This window comes from Chiloscyllium plagiosum, unplaced genomic scaffold, assembly GCF_037043375.1.
Source record: "Chiloscyllium plagiosum isolate Xiang-an unplaced genomic scaffold, Cpla_swu_hap1 HiC_scaffold_155, whole genome shotgun sequence".
Classification (NCBI taxonomy): domain Eukaryota; kingdom Metazoa; phylum Chordata; class Chondrichthyes; order Orectolobiformes; family Hemiscylliidae; genus Chiloscyllium; species Chiloscyllium plagiosum.
This window is the reverse complement of record NW_028270294.1, coordinates 168,748-190,669: the sequence shown is the minus strand read 5'-3', so window position 1 is coordinate 190,669 and position 21,922 is coordinate 168,748. Positions and strand designations below refer to the sequence as shown.

At 60.9% G+C, this 21,922-nt stretch overlaps 1 protein-coding gene across 1 annotated transcript in view; it reads right to left on the bottom strand.

The window, feature by feature from the left end:
• Positions 1-14,916: 14,916 nt before the first annotated feature.
• Positions 14,917-21,922, bottom strand: part of LOC148133966 (nectin-4-like) — a gene marked incomplete at its 3' end in the record, with an annotated part of 45,040 nt that continues 38,034 nt past the window's right edge. The window contains exon 2 of the mRNA XM_087985722.1: positions 14,917-15,261. Coding sequence (XP_087841848.1) covers positions 14,917-15,261 — 345 coding nt within the window. The remainder of the gene's footprint in view (positions 15,262-21,922) is intronic.

The window sequence follows — 21,922 nt, the reverse complement described above, 5'->3', positions numbered from 1 at the left end:
GGAGGGTGAGGAGGGTGAGGAGGGTGAGGGGTGAGGATGGTGAAGGGGTGAGGGGCTGAGGGGGCTGAGGGGTTGAGGAGGGTGAGGGAATGAGGAGGGTGAGGGGGTGAGGAGGGTGAGGAGGGTGCGGAGGGTGAGGGAGTGAGGAGGGTGAGGGGGTGAGGAGGGTGAGGGGTGAGGGGGGTGAGGAAGGTGAGGAGGGTGAGGAGGGTGAGGGGGTGAGGCAGGTGAGTGGGTGAGGAGGGTGAGGGGGTGAGGGGGGTGAGGGGGTGAGGGGGGTGAGGGGGGTGTGGGGGGTGAGGAGGGTGAGGAGGGTGACGGGGGTGAGGAGGGTGATGGGGGTGAGGAGGGTGAGAAAGTGAGGAGGGTGAGGGGTGAGGGAGTGAGGAGGCTGTGGGGTTGAGGGGGGTGAGGAGGGTAAGGAGGGTGAGGGGGTGAGGCGGGTGAGGAGGGTGAGGGAGTGAGGAGGGTGAGGAGGGTGAGGGACTGAGGGGGTGAGGAGGGTGAGAGAGTGAGGGGGTGAGGGGGTGAGAGGGGTGAGGAGGGTGAGGAGGGTGAGGGGGTGAGGGGGTGAGGGGGATGAGGAGTGTAAGGAGGGTGAGAGGGTGAGGAGGGTGAGGAGGGTGATGGGGTGAGGAGGGTGAGGAGGGTGAGGAGGGTGAGAGGGGTGAGGGGGGTGAGGAGGGTGAGGTGGTTGAGGGGGGTGAGAGGGTGAGGAGGGTGAGAGGGTGAGGAGGGTGAGGGAGGTGAGGGAGGTGAGGGGGGTGAGGGGGGTGAGGGGGGTGAGGGGGGTGAGGGAGTGAGGGGGTGAGGAGGGTGAGGGGGTGAGGGGGGTGAGGAGGGTGAGGAGGGTGAGGAGGGTGAGGTGGTTGAGGGGGGTGAGGAGGGTGAGGAGGGTGAGGGGGTGAGGGGGGTGAGGGGGGTGAGGGGGGTGAGGGGAGTGAGGGAGTGAGGGGGTGAGGAGGGTGAGGGGGTGAGGGGGATGAGGAGGGTGAGGAGTGTGAGGGGGGTGAGGAGGGTGAGGAGGTGAGGAGGGTGAGGAGGGTGAGGAGGGTGAGGTGGTTGAGGGGGGTGAGGAGGGTGAGGAGGGTGAGGGGGGTGAGGGGGGTGAGGGGGGTGAGGGAGTGAGGGGGTGAGGAGGGTGAGGGGGTGAGGGGGATGAGGAGGGTGAGGAGTGTGAGGGGGGTGAGGAGGTGAGTTGGGTGAGGAGGGTGAGGAGGGTGAGGCGGGTGAGGCGGGTGAGGGGGTGAGGATGGTGAGGGGCTGAGGGGGCTGAGGGGTTGAGGAGGGTGAGGGAGTGAGGAGGGTGAGGAGGGTGAGGAGGGTGAGGGAGTGAGGAGGGTGAGGGGGTGAGGAGGGTGAGGAGGGTGTGGGAGGTGAGGGGGGTGAGGAGGGTGAGGAGGGTGAGGAGGGTGAGGAGGGTGAGGGTGGTGAGGAGGGTGAGGAGGGTGAGGGGGGTGAGGGGGGTGAGGGGGTGAGGAGGGTGAGGGGGGTGAGGAGAGTGAGGGAGTGAGGAGGGTGAGGAGGGTGAGGAGGGTGAGGGGGTGAGGAGGGTGAGGAGGGTGAGGAGGGTGAGGGGTGAGGAGGGTGAGGAGGGTGAGGAGGGTGAGGGGGTGAGGGGGGTGAAGGGTGTGAGGAGGGTGAGGAGGGTGAGGCAGTGAGGAGGGTGAGGGGGTGAGGGGGGTGAGGGAGTGAGGAGGATGAGGGGGTGAGGAAGGTGAGGAGGGTGGGGGGTGAGGATGGTGAGGATAGTGAGGAGGGTGAGGAGGGTGAGGAGGGTGAGGAGGGTGAGGAGGGTGAGTAGGGTGAGGGGGGTGAGGGGGTGAGGAGGATGAGGGGGTGAGGAAGGTGAGGAGGGTGGGGGGTGAGGATGGTGAGGAGGGTGAGGAGGGTGAGGAGGGTGAGGAGGGTGAGGAGGGTGCGGGGGGTGAAGGGGGTGAGGAGGGTGAGGAGGGTGAGGCAGTGAGGAGGGTGACGGGGTGAGGGGGGTGAGGGGGGTGAGGAGGGTGAGGAGGGTGAGGGAGTGAGGAGGATGAGGGGGGTGAGGAGGGTGAGGGGGGGTGTGGAGGGTGAGGGGGGGTGAGGAGGGTGAGGGGGGGTGAGGGGGGGTGAGGAGGGTGAGGAAGTGAGGAGGGTGAGGAGGGTGAGGAGGGTGAGGAGGGTGTGGGGGGTGAGGGGGGGTGAGGGGGGGTGAGGAGGGTGAGGAAGTGAGGAGGGTGAGGAGGGTGAGGAGGGTGAGGGAGTGAGGAGGGTGAGGGGGTGAGGAGGGTGAGGGGGGTGAGGGGGGTGAGGGGGGTGAGGAGGGTGTGGGAGGTGAGGGGGGGTGAGGAGGGTGAGGAAGTGAGGGGGGTGAGGGGGTGAGGAGAGTGAGGGAGTGAGGAGGGTGAGGAGGGTGAGGAGGGTGAGGAGGGTGAGGGGGTGAGGAGGGTGAAGGGTGTGAGGAGGGTGAGGAGGGTGAGGCAGTGAGGAGGGTGAGGGGGTGAGGGGGGTGAGGGAGTGAGGAGGATGAGGGGGTGAGGAAGGTGAGGAGGGTGGGGGGTGAGGATGGTGAGGATAGTGAGGAGGGTGAGGAGGGTGAGGGGGGTGAGGGGGTGAGGAGGATGAGGGGGTGAGGAAGGTGAGGAGGGTGGGGGGTGAGGATGGTGAGGAGGGTGAGGAGGGTGAGGAGGGTGAGGAGGGTGAGGAGGGTGAAGGGAGTGAGGAGGGTGAGGAGGGTGAGGCAGTGAGGAGGGTGACGGGGTGAGGGGGGTGATGGGGGTGAGGAGGGTGAGGAGGGTGAGGGAGTGAGGAGGATGAGGAAGGTGAGGAGGGTGGGGGGGTGAGGAGGTTGAGGGGGGTGAGGAGGTTGAGGGGGGTGAGGAGGTTGAGGGGGGTGAGGAGGGTGAGGGGGGGTGTGGAGGGTGAGGGGGGGTGAGGAGGGTGAGGGGGGGTGAGGGGGGGTGAGGAGGGTGAGGAAGTGAGGAGGGTGAGGAGGGTGAGGAGGGTGAGGAGGGTGTGGGGGGTGAGGGGGGGTGAGGAGGGTGAGGAAGTGAGGAGGGTGAGGAGGGTGAGGAGGGTGTGGGGGGTGAGGGGGTGGGGGGGGGTGAGGGGGGGTGAGGGGGTGAGGGGGGTGAGGGGGGGTGAGGGGGTGAGGAGGGTGAGGGGGGTGAGGGGGGTGAGGAGGGTGTGGGAGGTGAGGGGGGTGAGGAGGGTGAGGAGGGTGAGGAGGGTGAGGGGGGTGAGGAGGGTGAGGAGGGTGAGGGGGGTGAGGGGGGTGAGGGGGTGAGGAGGGTGAGGGGGGTGAGGAGAGTGAGGGAGTGAGGAGGGTGAGGAGGGTGAGGAGGGTGAGGGGGTGAGGGGGTGAGGAGGGTGAGGAGGGTGAGGGGGGTGAGGGAGTGAGGACGGTGAGGAGGGTGAGGGGGGTGAGGGGGGTGAGGGGGGTGAGGGGGTGAGGAGAGTGAGGAAGGTGAGGAGGGTGAGGAGGGTGAGGAGGGTGAGGGGGTGAGGCGGGTGAGTGGGTGAGGAGGGTGAGGGGGTGAGGGGGGTGAGGGGGGTGAGGGGGTGAGGAGGGTGAGGGGGTGAGGAGGGTGAGGGGGTGAGGAGGGTGAGGAGGGTGAGGAGGGTGACGGGGGTGAGGAGGGTGACGGGGGTGAGGAGGGTGAGGAGGGTGTGGGGGGTGTGGGGGGTGAGGAGGGTGAGGAGGGTGAGGAGGGTGAGGAGGGTGTGGGGGGTGTGGGGGGGTGAGGAGGGTGAGGAGGGTGAGGAGGGTGAGGAGGGTGATGGGGGTGTGGAGGGTGAGAAAGTGAGGAGGGTGAGGGGGTGAGGGAGTGAGGAGGCTGTGGGGTTGAGGGGGGGTGAGGAGGGTAAGGAGGGTGAGGGGTGAGAGGGAGGGAGAGGGGAGGGAGGGGGTTGGGAGGGAGAGGGGAGGGAGGGGGGAGGGAGGGGGGAGGGAGGGAGAGTGGAGGGAGGGGGAGGGAGGGAGAGGGGAGGGAGGGGGGAGGGAGGGAGAGGGGAGGGAGGGGGGAGGGAGGGGGTTGGGAGAGAGAGGGGAGGGAGGTGGGGGGGAGGGAGATGGGAGGGAGAGGGGAGGGAGGGGGTTGGGAGGGAGAGGGGAGGGAGAGGGTGAGGGAGATGGGAGGGAGGGAGAGGGGAGGGAGGGGGTTCGGAGGGAGAGGGGAGGGAGATGGGAGGGAGATGGGAGGGAGAGGGTGAGGGAGATGGTGAGGGAGAGGGTGAGGGAGTGAGGAGGGTGAGGGAGATGGGAGGGAGGGAGGGGGTGAGGGAGTGAGGGAGTGAGGAGGGTGAGGAGTTTGAGGGGAGGGGAGGGAGATGGGAGGGAGGGGATTGAGAGGGAGGGAGATGGGAGGTGGGAGGGAGAGGGTGAGGGGGTGAGGAGGGTGAGGAGGGTGAGGAGGGAGGGAGATGAGGGAGGGAAATGGGCGAAGGATTTGGGGGGAGGGAGATGGGAGGGAGGGAGATGGGGGGAGGAGGGAGGGATTTGGGGGGAGGGGGGAGAGAGATGGGGGGAGGGAGATGGGGGGGAGGGAGATGGGAGGGAGGGGGACGGAGGGGGGAGGGAGGGAGATGGGAGGGAGATGGGAGGGAGGGAGATGGGGGGGAGGGGGTGGGGAGGGAGATGGGAGGGAGGGAGATGGGAGGGAGGGGGGTGGGGAGGGAGATGGGAGGGAGTGAGATGGGAGGGAGGGGGTGGGGAGGGAGAGGCGAGGGAGGGAGATGGGAGGCAGGTGGTAGGGAGGGAGATGGGAGGGAGGGAGAGGGGAGGGAGGGGGTTGGGAGGGAGAGGGGAGGGAGGGAGGGTGTGAGGAAGTGAGGGAGTGAGGAGGGTGAGGAGTTTGAGGGGAGGGGGAGGGAGATGGGAGGTGGGAGGGAGGGGGTGAGGGGGTGAGGAGGGTGATGGGGTGAGGGGGTGAGGGGGTGAGGGGGGTGAGGGGGGTGAGGGAGTGAGGAGGGTGAGGAGGGTGCTGGAGTGAGGAGGGTGAGGAGGGTGAGGAGGGTGAGGCAGTGAGGAGGGTGAGGGAGTGAGGAGGGTGAGGGGGTGAGGGGGTGAGGGGGTGAGGGGGTGAGGGGGGTGAGGGAGTGAGGAGGGTGAGGAGGGTGCGGGAGTGAGGAGGGTGAGGAGGGTGAGGAGGGTGAGGGAGTGAGGAGGGTGAGGGGGTGAGGGAGTGAGGGGGGTGAGGAGGGTGAGGGAGTGAGGAGGGTGAGGGAGTGAGGAGGGTGAGGGAGTGAGGAGGGTGAGGAGGGTGCGGGTGTGAGGAGGGTGAGGAGGGTGAGGAGGGTGAGGGAGTGAGGAGGGTGAGGGGGGTGAGGGGGTGAGGGGGGTGAGGGAGTGAGGAGGGTGAGGGAGTGAGGAGGGTGCGGGAGTGAGGAGGGTGAGGGAGTGAGGAGGGTGAGGAGGGTGAGGGGGGTGAGGGGGGTGAGGGAGTGAGGAGGGTGAGGGAGTGAGGAGGGTGAGGGAGTGAGGAGGGTGAGGGAGTGAGGAGGGTGAGGAGGGTGAGGAGGGTGAGTGAGTGAGGAGGGTGAGGAGGGTGAGGGGGTGAGGAGGGTGAGGAGGGTGAGGAGGGTGAGGATGGTGAGGGGCTGAGGGGGGTGAGGGCTTGAGGAGGGTGAGGGAGTGAGGAGGGTGAGGGGCTGAGGAGGGTGAGAGGGTGAGGGGGGTGAGGGAGTGAGGAGGGTGAGGAGGGTGAGGAGGGTGAGGGAGTGAGGAGGGTGAGGAGGGTGAGGAGGGTGAGGGGGTGAGGAGGGTGAGGGGGTGAGGAGGGTGAGGGGGTGAGGAGGGTGAGGGGGTGAGGAGGGTGAGGAGGGTGAGGGGTGAGGATGGTGAGGGGCTGAGGGGGCTGAGGGGTTGAGGAGGGTGAGGGAGTGAGGAGGGTGAGGGGGTGAGGAGGGTGAGGAGGGTGCGGAGGGTGAGGGAGTGAGGAGGGTGAGGGGGTGAGGAGGGTGAGGGGGTGAGGGGGGTGAGGAAGGTGAGGAGGGTGAGGAGGGTGAGGGGGTGAGGCGGGTGAGTGGGTGAGGAGGGTGAGGGGGTGAGGGGGGTGAGGGGGTGAGGAGGGTGTGGGGGGTGTGGGGGGTGAGGAGGGTGAGGAGGGTGACGGGGGTGAGGAGGGTGATGGGGGTGAGGAGGGTGAGAAAGTGAGGAGGGTGAGGGGGTGAGGGAGTGAGGAGGCTGTGGAGTTGAGGGGGGTGAGGAGGGTAAGGAAGGTGAGGGGGTGAGGCGGGTGAGGAGGGTGAGGGAGTGAGGAGGGTGAGGGGGTGAGGGACTGAGGGGGTGAGGAGGGTGAGGGAGTGAGGGGGTGAGGGGGTGAGGAGGGTGAGGAGGGTGAGGGGGTGAGGGGGTGAGGGGGTGAGGGGGATGAGGAGTGTAAGGAGGGTGAGAGGGTGAGGGGGTGAGGAGGGTGAGGGGGGTGAGGAGGGTGAGGAGGGTGAGGGGGTGAGGAGGGTGAGGAGGGTGAGGAGGGTGAGAGGGTGAGAAGGGTGAGAGGGGTGAGAGGGGTGAGGAGGGTGAGGAGGGTGAGGTGGTTGAGGGGGGTGAGAGGGTGAGGAGGGTGAGGGAGGTGAGGGAGGTGAGGGGGGTGAGGGGGGTGAGGGGGGTGAGGGGGTGAGGAGGGTGAGGAGGGTGAGGGGGGTGAGGAGGGTGAGGAGGGTGAGGAGGGTGAGGGGGGTGAGGTGGGTGAGGGGGGTGAGGGGGGTGAGGGGGGTGAGGAGGGTGAGGGAGGTGAGGGGGTGAGGGGGGTGAGGGGGGTGAGGGGGTGAGGGGGATGAGGAGGGTGAGGAGGGTGAGGGGGGTGAGGAGGTGAGTTGGGTGAGGAGGGTGAGGAGGGTGAGGCGGGTGAGGCGGGTGAGGGGGTGAGGGGGGTGAGGGGGGTGTGAGCGGGTGAGGAGGTTGAGGGGTGTGAGCGGGTGAGGAGGGTGAGGAGGGTGAGGGGCTGAGGGGGCTGAGGGGTTGAGGAGGGTGAGGGAGTGAGGAGGGTGAGGAGGGTGAGGAGGGTGAGGGAGTGAGGAGGGTGAGGGAGTGAGGAGGGGGAGGGGGTGAGGAGGGTGAGGAGGGTGAGGGGGGTGAGGAGGGTGAGGAGGGTGAGGGGGTGAGGAGGGTGAAGGGTGTGAGGAGGGTGAGGAGGGTGAGGCAGTGAGGAGGGTGAGGGGGTGAGGGGGGTGAGGGGGTGAGGAAGGTGAGGAGGGTGGGAGGTGAGGATGGTGAGGAGGGTGAGGAGGGTGAGGAGGGTGAGGGGGTGAGGAGGGTGAGGGGGGTGAGGGGGGTGAGGGAGTGAGGAGGATGAGGGGGTGAGGAAGGTGAGGAGGGTGGGGGGTGAGGAGGTTGAGGGGGGTGAGGAGGGTGAGGGGGGGTGAGGAGGGTGAGGAAGTGAGGAGGGTGAGGAGGGTGTGGGGGGTGAGGGGGGTGAGGGGGGTGAGGGGGGGTGAGGAGGGTGAGGAAGTGAGGAGGGTGAGGAGGGTGTGGGGGGTGAGGGGGGTGAGGGGGGTGAGGGGGGGTGAGGGGGTGAGGAGGGTGACGGGGGTGAGGGGGGTGAGGGGGGTGAGGGGGGTGAGGAGGGTGAGGGGGGTGAGGAGGATGAGGGGGTGAGGAAGGTGAGGAGGGTGGGGGGTGAGGATGGTGAGGAGGGTGAGGAGGGTGAGGAGGGTGAGGGGGGTGAAGGGGGTGAGGAGGGTGAGGCAGTGAGGAGGGTGACGGGGTGAGGGGGGTGAGGGGGGTGAGGAGGGTGAGGAGGGTGAGGGAGTGAGGAGGATGAGGGGGTGAGGAAGGTGAGGAGGGTGGGGGGTGAGGAGGTTGAGGGGGGTGAGGAGGGTGAGGGGGGGTGAGGAGGGTGAGGGGGGGTGAGGAGGGTGAGGGGGGGTGAGGGGGGGTGAGGAGGGTGAGGAAGTGAGGAGGGTGAGGAGGGTGTGGGGGGTGTGGGGGGTGAGGGGGGTGAGGGGGGGTGAGGAGGGTGAGGAAGTGAGGAGGGTGAGGAGGGTGTGGGGGGTGAGGGGGGTGAGGGGGGTGAGGGGGCTGAGGGGGGGTGAGGGGGGGTGAGGGGGTGAGGAGGGTGACGGGGGTGAGGGGGGTGAGGGGGGTGAGGAGGGTGAGGAGGGTGAGGGGGGAGGAGGGTGAGGGGGGTGAGGAGAGTGAGGGAGTGAGGAGGGTGAGGAGGGTGAGGGGGGTGAGGAGGGTGAGGAGAGTGAGGGAGTGAGGAGGGTGAGGAGGGTGAGGGGGGTGAGGGGGGTGAGGAGGGTGAGGGGGGTGAGGGGGGTGAGGAGAGTGAGGAAGGTGAGGAGGGTGAGGAGGGTGAGGAGGGTGAGGGGGTGAGGCGGGTGAGTGGGTGAGGAGGGTGAGGGGGTGAGGGGGTGAGGGGGGTGAGGGGGGTGAGGGGGTGAGGAGGGTGAGGAGGGTGAGGAGGGTGAGGAGGGTGTGGGGGGTGTGGGGGGTGAGGAGGGTGAGGAGGGTGTGGGGGGTGAGGAGGGTGAGGAGGGTGAGGAGGGTGAGGAGGGTGAGGAGGGTGATGGGGGTGAGGAGGGTGAGAAAGTGAGGAGGGTGAGGGGGTGAGGGAGTGAGGAGGCTGTGGGGTTGAGGGGGGTGAGGAGGGTAAGGAGGGTGAGGGGGTGAGGCGGGTGAGGAGGGTGAGGGAGTGAGGAGGGTGAGGGGGTGAGGGACTGAGGGGGTGAGGAGGGTGAGGGAGTGAGGGGGTGAGGGGGTGAGGGGGTGAGGGGGTGAGGAGGGTGAGGGGGTGAGGGGGTGAGGGGGATGAGGAGGGTGAGGAGTGTAAGGAGGGTGAGAGGGTGAGGGGGTGAGGAGGGTGAGGGGGGTGAGGAGGGTGAGAAGGGTGAGGGGGTGAGGAGGGTGAGGAGGGTGAGGGGGGTGAGGAGGGTGAGAAGGGTGAGGGGGTGAGGAGGGTGAGGAGGGTGAGGAGGGTGAGGAGGGTGAGGGGGGTGAGGGGTGTGAGGAGGGTGAGGAGGGTGAGGTGGTTGAGGGGGGTGAGAGGGTGAGGAGGGTGAGGGAGGTGAGGGAGGTGAGGGGGGTGGGGGGGTGAGGGGGGTGAGGGAGTGAGGGGGTGAGGAGGGTGAGGGGGTGAGGGGGGGTGAGGAGGGTGAGGGGGGTGAGGAGGGTGAGGAGGGTGAGGAGGGTGAGGGGGTGAGGGGGGTGAGGGGGGTGAGGGGGGTGAGGGGGTGAGGAGGGTGAGGTGGTTGAGGGGGGTGAGGAGGGTGAGGAGGGTGAGGGAGGTGAGGGGAGTGAGGGGGGTGAGGAGGGTGAGGGGGTGAGGAGGGTGAGGAGGGTGAGGGGGTGAGGGGGATGAGGAGGGTGAGGAGTGTGAGGGGGGTGAGGAGGTGAGTTGGGTGAGGAGGGTGAGGAGGGTGAGGCGGGTGAGGCGGGTGAGGGGGTGAGGAGGGTGAGGAGGGTGAGGAGGGTGAGGAGGTTGAGGGGTGTGAGCGGGTGAGGAGGGTGAGGAGGGTGAGGATGGTGAGGGGCTGAGGGGGCTGAGGGGTTGAGGAGGGTGAGGGAGTGAGGAGGGTGAGGAGGGTGAGGGAGTGAGGAGGGTGAGGGAGTGAGGAGGGGGAGGGGGTGAGGAGGGTGAGGCGGGTGAGGGGGGTGAGGAGGGTGAGGAGGGTGAGGGGGTGAGGGGGTGAGGAGGGTGAGGGTGTGAGGAGGGTGAGGGGGTGAGGAAGGTGAGGAGGGTGAGGGGGGTGAGAGGGGTGAGGGGGTGAGGAGGGTGAGGGGGGTGAGGGGGGTGAGGAGAGTGAGGAGAGTGAGGGAGTGAGGAGGGTGAGGAGGGTGAGGAGGGTGAGGAGGGTGAGGGGGTGAGGAGGGTGAGGAGGGTGAGGGGGGTGAGGGGGGTGAGGGGGGTGAGGGGGGTGAGGAGAGTGAGGAGAGTGAGGAGAGTGAGGAGAGTGAGGAGGGTGAGGGGGGTGAGGGGGGTGAGGAGGGTGTGGGGGGTGAGGGGGGTGAGGGGGTGAGGAGGGTGAGGAGAGTGAGGAGAGTGAGGAGGGTGAGGAGGGTGAGGGGGGTGAGGAGGGTGAGGGGGTGAGGAGGGTGAGGGGGGTGAGGAGGGTGAGGGGGGTGAGGGGGGTGAGGGAGTGAGGAGGGTGAGGAGGGTGAGGAGGGTGAGGGGGGTGAGGGGGTGAGGGGGGTGAGGGGGTGAGGAGGGTGAGGAGGGTGAGGGGGGGTGAGGGGGGGTGAGGAGGTTGAGGGGGTGAGGGGGGTGAGGGGGGTGAGGAGGGTGAGGAGGGTGAGGGGGGTGAGGGGGGTGAGGAGAGTGAGGAGAGTGAGGGAGTGAGGAGGGTGAGGAGGGTGAGGAGGGTGAGGAGGGTGAGGGGGGTGAGGAGAGTGAGGGAGTGAGGAGGGTGAGGAGGGTGAGGAGGGTGAGGAGGGTGAGGGGGGTGAGGAGAGTGAGGGAGTGAGGAGGGTGAGGAGGGTGAGGGGGGTGAGGGGGGTGAGGGGGGTGAGGGGGTGTGAGGAGGGTGAGGGGGTGAGGGGGGTGAGGGGGGTGAGGGGAGGTGAGGGGGGGTGAGGGGGGTGAGGGGGTGTGAGGAGGGTGAGGGGGTGAGGGGGTTGAGGAGGGTGAGGGGGTGAGGGGGGTGAGGGGGGTGAGGGGGGTGAGGAGGGTGAGGGTGTGAGGAAGGATGTGAGAGAGAGAGAGAGACAGTGGACCTTCCCAACGTGGGACTTGCCCAGCTGCATCTCCAGGCGCCACAACCTCCCCCTGGGAGGGAGTTACCTTTGTGGAGTCCTCGCCTCAGCTCTGAGGGCTGTCCTTACTCCCCCTCCCTGAACACACCCCTCCCCCCCACTCCCCCCGAGCCCTCCCCTCACTGTCCTATCCCGAGCACAGACCTCACCAAAGGGCTTGATGATCCTGGAGTTATGGTCACAGTGGGACAGATTGACTGAACCTCAGCGAGTGGGAATTGGAAAAGGTTAAGTGGAGTCCCAGGTAGATAGGATAGTGAAGGCAGCGTTTGGTATGCTTTCCTTTATCGGTCAGAGTATTGAGTACAGGGGTTGGGAGGTCATGTTGCGGCTGTACAGGACATTGGTTAGGCCACTGTTGGAATATTGTGTGCAATTCTGGTCTCCTTCCTATCGGAAAGATGTTGTGAAACTTGAAAGGGTTCAGAAAAGATTTACAAGGATGTTGCCAGGGTTGGAGGGTCTGAGCTACAGGGAGAGGCTGAACAGGCTGGATTGGCCATGCTAAATTACCCCATAGTGCTCAGGGATGTGTAGGTTAGGGTGGATTGGCCATGCTAAATTACCCCATAGTGTTCAGGGATGTGTAGGTTAGGGTGGATTGGCCATGCTAAATTACCCCATAGTGTTCAGGGATGTGCAGGTTAGGGTGGATTGGCCATGCTAAATTACCCCATAGTGTTCAGGGATGTGCAGGTTAGGGTGGATTGGCCATGCTAAATTACCCATAGTGTCCAGGGATGTGTAGGTTAGGGTGGATTGGCCATGCTAAATTACCCCATAGTGTTCAGGGATGTGCAGGTTAGGGTGGATTGGCCATGCTAAATTACCCATAGTGCTCAGGGATGTGTAGGTTAGGGTGGATTGGCCATGCTAAATTACCCATAGTGCTCAGGGATGTGTAGGTTAGGGTGGATTGGCCATGCTAAATTACCCATAGTGCTCAGGGATGTGTAGGTTAGGGTGGATTGGCCATGCTAAATTACCCATAGTGCTCAGGGATGTGTAGGTTAGGGTGGATTGGCCATGCTAAATTACCCATAGTGTCCAGGGATGTGTAGGTTAGGGTGGATTGGCCATGCTAAATTACCCCATAGTGTTCAGGGATGTGCAGGTTAGGGTGGATTGGCCATGCTAAATTACCCATAGTGCTCAGGGATGTGTAGGTTAGGGTGGATTGGCCATGCTAAATTACCCATAGTGCTCAGGGATGTGTAGGTTAGGGTGGATTGGCCATGCTAAATTACCCATAGTGCTCAGGGATGTGTAGGTTAGGGTGGATTGGCCATGCTAAATTACCCCATAGTGCTCAGGGATGTGTAGGTTAGGGTGGATTGGCCATGCTAAATTACCCCATAGTGCTCAGGGATGTGCAGGTTAGGGTGGATTGGCCATGCTAAATTACCCCATAGTGTTCAGGGATGTGCAGGTTAGGGTGGATTGGCCATGCTAAATTACCCATAGTGCTCAGGGATGTGTAGGTTACGATGGATTGACCATGCTAAATTACCCATAGTGTTCAGGGATGTGCAGGTTAGGGTGGATTGGCCATGCTAAATTACCCCATAGTGTTCAGGGATGTGCAGGTTAGGGTGGATTGGCCATGCTAAATTACCCATAGTGTTCAGGGATGTGTAGGTTAGGGTGGATTGGCCATGCTAAATTACCCCATAGTGTTCAGGGATGTGCAGGTTAGGGTGGATTGGCCGTGCTAAATTACCCATAGTGTTAAGGGTTGTGTAGGTTAGGGTGGATTGGCCATGCTAAATTACCCATAGTGTTCAGGGATGTGTAGGTTAGGGTGGATTGGCCGTGCTAAATTACCCATAGTGTTAAGGGTTGTGTAGGTTAGGGTGGATTGGCCATGCTAAATTACCCATAGTGTTCAGGGATGTGCAGGTTAGGGTGGATTGGCCATGCTAAATTACCCCATAGTGTTCAGGGATGTGCAGGTTAGGGTGGATTGGCCGTGCTAAATTACCCATAGTGTTCAGGGATGTGTAGGTTAGGGTGGATTGGCCATGCTAAATTACCCATAGTGCTAAGGGATGTGCAGGTTAGGGTGGATTGGCCATGCTAAATTACCCCATAGTGTTCAGGGATGTGTAGGATAGGGTGGATTGGCCATGCTAAATTACCCATAGTGTTCATGGATGTGTAGGTTAGGGTGGATTGGCCATGCTAAATTACCCCATAGTGTCCAGGGATGTGTAGGATAGGGTGGATTGGCCATGCTAAATTACCCCATAGTGTTCAGGCATATGTAGGTTAGGGGGGATTGGCCATGCTAAATTACCCATAGTGTTCAGGGATGTGCAGGTTTGGGTGGATTGGCCATGCTAAATTACCCATAGTGCTAAGGGATGTGCAGGTTAGGGTGGATTGGCCATGCTAAATTACCCCATAGTGTTCAGGGATGTGTAGGATAGGGTGGATTGGCCATGCTAAATTACCCATAGTGTTCATGGATGTGTAGGTTAGGGTGGATTGGCCATGCTAAATTACCCCATAGTGTCCAGGGATGTGTAGGATAGGGTGGATTGGCCATGCTAAATTACCCCATAGTGTTCAGGCATATGTAGGTTAGGGGGGATTGGCCATGCTAAATTACCCATAGTGTTCAGGGATGTGCAGGTTTGGGTGGATTGGCCATGCTAAATTACCCCATAGTGTTCATGGATGTGTAGGTTAGGGTGGATTGGCCATGCTAAATTACCCCATAGTGCTCAGGGATGTGCAGGTTAGGGGGGATTGGCCATGCTAAATTACCCATAGTGTTCAGGGATGTGCAGGTTTGGGTGGATTGGCCATGCTCAATTACCCCATAGTGTTCATGGATGTGTAGGTTAGGGTGGATTGGCCATGCTAAATTACCCATAGTGTTCATGGATGTGTAGGTTAGGGTGGATTGGCCATGCTAAATTACCCCATGGTGTTCAGGGATGTGTAGGTTAGGGTGGATTGGCCATGCTAAATTACCCCATAGTGTCCAGGGATGTGTAGGATAGGGTGGATTGGCCATGCTAAATTACCCCATAGTGTTCAGGGATGTGCAGGTTAGGGTGGATTGGCCATGCTAAATTACCCATAGTGTTCAGGGATGTGTAGGTTAGGGTGGATTGGCCATGCTAAATTACCCCATAGTGTTCAGGGATGTGCAGGTTAGGGTGGATTGGCCATGCTAAATTACCCATAGTGCTCAGGGATGTGTAGGTTACGATGGATTGGCCATGCTAAATTACCCCATCGTGTTCAGGGATGTGCAGGTTAGGGTGGATTGGCCATGCTAAATTACCCCATAGTGTTCAGTGATGTGCAGGTTAGGGTGGATTGGCCATGCTAAATTACCCATAGTGTTCAGGGATGTGCAGGTTAGGGTGGATTGGCCATGCTAAATTACCCCATAGTGTTCAGGCATATGTAGGTTAGGGGGGATTGGCCATGCTAAATTACCCCATGGTGTTCAGGGATGTGTAGGTTAGGGTGGATTGGCCATGCTAAATTACCCCATAGTGTTCAGGGATGTGTAGGTTAGGGTGGATTGGCCATGCTAAATTACCCATAGTGCTCAGGGATGTGCAGGTTAGGGTGGATTGGCCATGCTAAATTACCCCATAGTGTTCAGGGATGTGTAGGTTAGGGTGGATTGGCCATGCTAAATTACCCATAGTGTTCAGGGATGTGTAGGTTAGGGTGGATTGGCCATGCTAAATTACCCATAGTGTTCAGGTATGTGCAGGTTAGGGTGGATTGGCCATGCTAAATTACCCATAGTGCTCAGGGATGTGTAGGTTAGGGTGGATTGGCCATGCTAAATTACCCATAGTGTTAGTTACATTAATCAGGGATAAATGTAGAGGAATTGGTCTGGGTGGGTTACTCTTCGGAGGGTCAGTGCAGACCTGTTGGGCCGAAGGGCCTGTTTCCACCCTGTCAGTAACCTAATTTAAACCTGTGACAGGCACGTTTATATTGAGGGCAATGGGTATGAGGTAGCGACATGGAGAGGGGTCGCAGTTCACACATGATCTTCTTGATTGGCGGTAGGCCCCGAGGCCTACTCCTGCCTCCACTGAAAGTTACAGGATTCGTTGTCGGACAGTACAGCGCAGAAGTGGCCCATCGGCCCGTCAAGTCTGTACTGGTGGCCCCCCTTAACCTGCTCTGGTCCCACTCTCCCGCACTAGGGCTCCCCGCCTGCTGGCCCGGGGATCGTTTCCATGGGAGCAGACGTCGAGGCCTACCCAAGACGGTCAGCCTGGTGTCCTTCTCGAAGTTTCCAGCCGGGAAGGTGACGATGGCGCAGCGGAAGGTCCCGCCGTCGGTCAGTGCCGCTTCCCGGATGACCAGGGAGGCGTCAGGGTCGGAGCTGGGCGCCAGGAAGTGGGCCCGCGCGCCGTAGAAGGGGTGGGTGCTGGTGCCGTGCTCCAGGCTGCGGGCCGCCACCATCTGGGGGCCCAGCTCGGTCAGCTTCAGCCAGGTCACCTGGATCACCTGACCCGCGCCCACAAAGCGGCACGGCAGGGTGACCGGGCGACCCAGCACCCCCTGGGTCTGGGGGTCCACCAGGACATCAGCGAGGGAGAGACCTGCCGGAGAGAGAGAGAGAGAGAGAAAGAGAGACGGGGTGGGGGGAGGGAGAGAGAGAGACGGGGTGGGGGGAGGGAGAGAGAGAGGGGGGGAGAGAGAGGGGGGGGAGAGAGAGGGGGGAGAGAGAGGAGGGGAGAGAGAGAGGAGGGGAGAGAGAGAGGAGGGGAGAGAGAGAGGAGGGGAGAGAGAGAGGAGGGGGGGGAGAGAGAGGGGGGGAGAGAGACGGGGGGAGAGAGACGGGGGGAGAGAGACGGGGGGAGAGAGAGGGGGGAGGAGAGGGGGGGGGAGAGAGCGGGGGGGGAAGAGGGGGGAGGAGAGGGGGGGGAGAGAGAGGGGGGGGAGAGAGGGGGGGGAGAGAGAGGGGGGGAGAGAGAGGAGGGGAGAGAGAGAGAGAGAGGGGAGAGAGAGAGAGAGGGGAGAGAGAGAGAGAGGGGAGAGAGAGAGAGAGGGGAGAGAGAGAGGAGGGGAGAGAGAGAGAGGGGAGAGAGAGAGAGGGTGGAGAGAGGGGAGAGAGAGAGGGGGGAGAGAGAGAGAGGGGGGAAGAGAGAGAGAGGGGGGAAGAGAGAGAGGGTGGAGAGAGGGGAGAGAGAGAGAGGGGGGAAGAGAGAGAGGGTGGAGAGAGGGGAGAGAGAGAGAGGGGGAGAGAGAGAGGGGGGAAGAGAGAGAGGGGGAGAGAGAGAGAGGGGGAGAGAGAGAGGGGGGAAGAGAGAGAGGGGGAGAGAGAGAGAGGGGGGAGAGAGAGAGGGTGGAGAGAGAGGGGGGAGAGAGAGAGAGACGGGGTGGGGAGAGGGAGAGGGAGAGAGAGAGGGGAGAGAGAGAGAGAGAGAAGGAGGGGGAGAGGGAGAGGGAGAGGGGAAGAGGGGGAGGGGGGGAGAGGGAAAGGGGGGGAAGAGAGAGAGAGAGACAGCGAGAGTGGTGGTGTGGGGTGGAGAGATTGGGGGATCAGAGAGAGAGGAGAGAGGGGTTTGACAGAGAGAGTGTGTGGGAGAGAGAGTGAGAGAGCCAGGGGAAGTGGGGGAGACAGAGACAGACAGAGAGAGAGAGAGGTTAATATTGAATGCAATCATTTTGGAGATTTCTTGCGTGTCCTTTGCCCACTCCCACAGCCCGGGCTGATTCCACTCCCACCGCCTCATGGTCCCAGTAATGAGCTCTTCTATCTCCCTCACTCGCCCTTTTCCATCCCTTATCTTCCTGACGACCTTTCCCTCCCTCTGGGCTCTCTCTCTCTCTCTCCATCCATCACCTTCTCCTGAACACCCCACTCCACCCCCACCCCCAGAGTCAACATTTATCCTCCCCTTTCCCAGCGACGAGTCACTGGACTGGAGATGCTAACTCGGCTTTTTCTCTCTCTGTCTCTCTCTCTCTCTCTCTCTCTCACACACACACACACACTCTCTCTGCAGATGCTGCCAGACCCTACTGAGATTCTCCAGCAGTTCCCGTTTTTTGTGAGAGAGAGTGTGGTGGTGGGGAGGATGGAGAGAGAGAGAGAGAGAGAACGAGGGACAGAGAACGATGGAGAGAGTGGAACAGGGAGAGAAGGATGAGAATGATAGAGGGGGAGAGACGAGGAGTGACAGAGAGAACGAGAAAGGGTGACAGAGAGAGAGAGAGAGAGAGGACAGTAATAGAGGGAAAAAAGGAGTGATACAGAGAACAAGGGTGAGAGAGAGGGAGGGATGTAAATAATAGAGGAAAGAGAGGAAGTGACAAGGAACGATGGAGAGAATGAGAAAGGACGAAAGAGGGAGGGATGTGAATAATGAGAGGAAAGACAGGGAGTGACAAGGAGCGATAGAGAGAACAAGAAAGGGTGAGAGAGAGAGGGATGTGAGAAATAGAGAGGAAAGACAGGGAGAGACAAGGAGCGATAGAGAGAACGAGAAAGGGTGAGAGAGAGACATATGAAGAGAGGCAGGGGAGAGAAAACGAGAGAGGGGGGTAAAGAAGGCGAGGAAGGAAGACTAGAGGAGGAAGAAGGCAAAAACAATGAAGAGAGAGAGTGCATGGTGCGGAGATAGAGGGAGAGACAGGTGGAAGTCAGAGTGGGAGAGAGAAAGAAGTGGGAGCAGGAGAGGGCAGGCAGGTGTGGACATCGGAGGTGAGGGGAGAGAGAGAGAGTGAGAGAGAGGCAGGGAAAGGGAAGGGAACAGAGTGAAAGAGAGATGTCCTCTGCATTTCTTGGCTGAAATCTGGTGTGTCGAAGTGCATCCCCAGGGTGTGTCTTCATCTGAACTCAAAGTGATACCGGTGACATGAATTTACCTGTCGGATTTCTGACAGGGAAACTGCCTTGTCATTTCTGGGCGTGTAACTGAGAACCAAGCCAACTGCATTACACAAAAACAGCGTCTCGCTACGAAACAATAGATCACTACTGTCAGATCGGGACAGATCAGAAAACAGTCGCTAACCCCAGGGAGAAATGTACTGATCCTCACCTGAATTGCAAAGCTTATCTGGAACTGTCCCCCCATCAAACCCTCCCAGGACAGGGACAGTACGGGGTTAGATACAGAGTAAAGCTCCCTCTACACTGTCCCCCATCAAACACTCCCAGGACAGGGACAGCACGGGGTTAGATACAGAGTAAAGCTCCCTCTACACTGTCCCCATCAAACACTCCCAGGACAGGGACAGCACGGGGTTAGATACAGAGTAAAGCTCCCTCTACACTGTCCCCCATCAAACACTCCCAGGACAGGGACAGCACGGGGTTAGATACAGAGTAAAGCTCCCTCTACACTGTCCCCCCATCAAACACTCCCAGGACAGGGACAGCACGGGGTTAGATACAGAGTAAAGCTCCCTCTACACTGTCCCTCATCAAACACTCCCAGGACAGGGACAGCACAGGGTTAGATACAGAGTAAAGCTCCCTCTACACTGTCCCCCATCAAACACTCCCAGGGCAGGGACAGCGCGGGGTTAGATACAGAGTAAAGCTCCCTCTACACTGTCCCCCCCATCAAACACTCCCAGGACAGGGACAGCACGGGGTTAGATACAGAGTAAAGCTCCCTCTACACTGTCCCCCCATCAAACACTCCCCGGACAGGGACAGCACGGGGTTAGATACAGAGTAAAGCTCCCTCTACACTGTCCCCCCCATCAAACACTCCCAGGACAGGGACAGCACAGGGTTAGATACAGAGTAAAGCTCCCTCTACACTGTCCCCCATCAAACACTCCCCGGACAGGGACAGCACGGGGTTAGATACAGAGTAAAGCTCCCTCTACACTGTCCCCCCCATCAAAAACTCCCAGGACAGGGACAGCACGGGGTTAGATACAGAGTAAAGCTCCCTCTACACTGTCCCCCATCAAACACTCCCAGGACAGGGACAGCACGGGGTTAGATACAGAGTAAAGCTCCCTCTACACTGTCCCCCACCAAACACTCCCAGGGCAGGGACAGCACGGGGTTAGATACAGAGTAAAGCTCCCTCTACACTGTCCCCCATCAAACACTCCCAGGACAGGGACAGCACGGGGTTAGATACAGAGTAAAGCTCCCTCTACACTGTCCCCCACCAAACACTCCCAGGGCAGGGACAGCACGGGGTTAGATACAGAGTAAAGCTCCCTCTACACTGTCCCCCATCAAACACTCCCCGGACAGGGACAGCACGGGGTTAGATACAGAGTAAAGCTCCCTCTACACTGTCCCCCCATCAAACACTCCCAGGACAGGGACAGCGCGGGGTTAGATACAGAGTAAAGCTCCCTCTACACTGTCCCCCATCAAACACTCCCAGGACAGGGACAGCACGGGGTTAGATACAGAGTAAAGCTCCCTCTACACTGTCCCCCCATCAAACCCTCCCAGGACAGGGACAGCACGGGGTTAGATACAGAGTAAAGCTCTCTCTACACTGTCCCCCCATCAAACCCTCCCAGGACAGGGACAGCACGGGGTTAGATACAGAGTAAAGCTCCCTCTACACTGTCCCCCCATCAAACCCTCCCAGGACAGGGACAGCACGGGGTTAGATACAGAGTAAAGCTCCCTCTACACTGTCCCCCATCAAACACTCCCAGGACAGGGACAGCACGGGGTTAGATACAGAGTAAAGCTCCCTCTACACTGTCCCCCATCAAACACTCCCAGGACAGGGACAGCACGGGGTTAGATACAGAGTAAAGCTCCCTCTACACTGTCCCCCACCAAACACTCCCAGGGCAGGGACAGCACGGGGTTAGATACAGAGTAAAGCTCCCTCTACACTGTCCCCCATCAAACACTCCCAGGACAGGGACAGCACGGGGTTAGATACAGAGTAAAGCTCCCTCTACACTGTCCCCCACCAAACACTCCCAGGGCAGGGACAGCACGGGGTTAGATACAGAGTAAAGCTCCCTCTACATTGTCCCCCATCAAACACTCCCCGGACAGGGACAGCACGGGGTTAGATACAGAGTAAAGCTCCCTCTACACTGTCCCCCCATCAACCACTCCCAGGACAGGGACAGCGCGGGGTTAGATACAAAGTAAAGCTCCCTCTACACTGTCCCCCATCAAACACTCCCAGGACAGGGACAGCACGGGGTTAGATACAGAGTAAAGCTCCCTCTACACTGTCCCCCCATCAAACACTCCCAGGACAGGGACAGCACGGGGTTAGATACAGAGTAAAGCTTCCTCTACACTGTCCCCCCATCAAACACTCCCAGGACAGGGACAGCACGGGGTTAGATACAGAGTAAAGCTTCCTCTACACTGTCCCCCATCAAACACTCCCCGGACAGGGACAGCACGGGGTTAGATACAGAGTAAAGCTCCCTCTACACTGTCCCCCATCAAACACTCCCAGGACAGGGACAGCACGGGGTTAGAGACAGAGTAAAGCTCCCTCTACACTGTCCCCCCATCAAACACTCCCAGGGACAGGGACAGCACGGGGTTAGATACAGAGTAAAGCTCCCTCTACACTGTCCCCCCATCAAACACTCCCAGGACAGGGACAGCACGGGGTTAGATACAGAGTAAAGCTCCCTCTACACTGACCCCATCAAACACTCCCAGGACAGGGACAGCACGGGGTTAGATACAGAGTAAAGCTCCCTCTAACCTGTCCCCCCATCAAACACTCCCAGGACAGGGACAGCACGGGGTTAGATACAGAGTAAAGCTCTCTCTACACTGTCCCCCATCAAACACTCCCAGGACAGGGACAGCACGGGGTTAGATACAGAGTAAAGCTCCCTCTACACTGTCCCCCATCAAACACTCCCAGGGACAGGGACAGCACGGGGTTAGATACAGAGTAAAGCTCCCTCTACACTGTCCCCCATCAAACACTCCCAGGGACAGGGACAGCACGGGGTTAGACACAGAGTAAAGCTTCCTCGACACTGTCCCCATCAAACACTCCCAGGACAGGGACAGCACGGGGTTAGATACAGAGTAAAGCTCCCTCTACACTGTCCCCCATCAAACACTCCCAGGGACAGGGACAGCACGGGGTTAGATACAGAGTAAAGCTCCCTCTACACTGTCCCCCACCAAACCCTCCCAGGACAGGGACATCACGGGGTTAGATACAGAGTAAAGCTCCCTCTACACTGTCCCCCATCAAACACTCCCAGGACAGGGACAGCACGGGGTTAGATACAGAGTAAAGCTCCCTCTACACTGTCCCCCATCAAACACTCCCAGGACAGGGACAGCACGGGGTTAGATACAGAGTAAAGCTCCCTCGACACTCTCTAAGGAAATGAATCTTTGTGCTGGGTCAGTGAAATGAGACGATCTGTCGAGCAGCCTGCCTAATGTTGTTGCTGACTCTGACTCAGTTCGGAGTCACTGTATCCTGTCAGGTATGTGAAGGAGGGACCAGCATCCAGTCCGTGTGCGTGACAGACCTGGTCCCTGCCCATCCTCCTGCTGGATCGAAACCAAACCACTGCCTCACTGTCATCGGCTGCTATCCAGAGCAAAAACATAACCTGGATCTCACCCCGTGCTGTCCCTGTCCTGGGAGGGTTTGATGGGGGACAGTGTAGAGAGAGCTTTACTCTGTATCTAACCCCGTGCTGTCCCTGTCCTGGGAGTGTTTGATGGGGGACAGTGTAGAGGGAGCTTTACTCTGTATCTAACCCCGTGCTGTCCCTGTCCTGGGAGTGTTTGATGGGGACAGTGTAGAGGGAGCTTTACTCTGTATCTAACCCTGTGCTATCCCTGTCCTGGGACTGTTTGATGGGGACAGTGTAGAGGGAGCTTTACTCTGTATCTAACCCTGTGCTGTCCCTGTCCTGGGAGTGTTTGATGGGGAACAGTGTAGAGGGAGCTTTACTCTGTATCTAACCCCGTGCTGTCCCTGTCCTGGGAGGGTTTGATGGGGGACAGTGTAGAGAGAGCTTTACTCTGTATCTAACCCCGTGCTGTCCCTGTCCTGGGAGTGTTTGATGGGGGACAGTGTAGAGGGAGCTTTACTCTGTATCTAACCCCGTGCTGTCCCTGTCCTGGGAGTGTTTGATGGGGACAGTGTAGAGGGAGCTTTACTCTGTATCTAACCCTGTGCTATCCCTGTCCTGGGACTGTTTGATGGGGACAGTGTAGAGGGAGCTTTACTCTGTATCTAACCCTGTGCTGTCCCTGTCCTGGGAGTGTTTGATGGGGAACAGTGTAGAGGGAGCTTTACTCTGTATCTA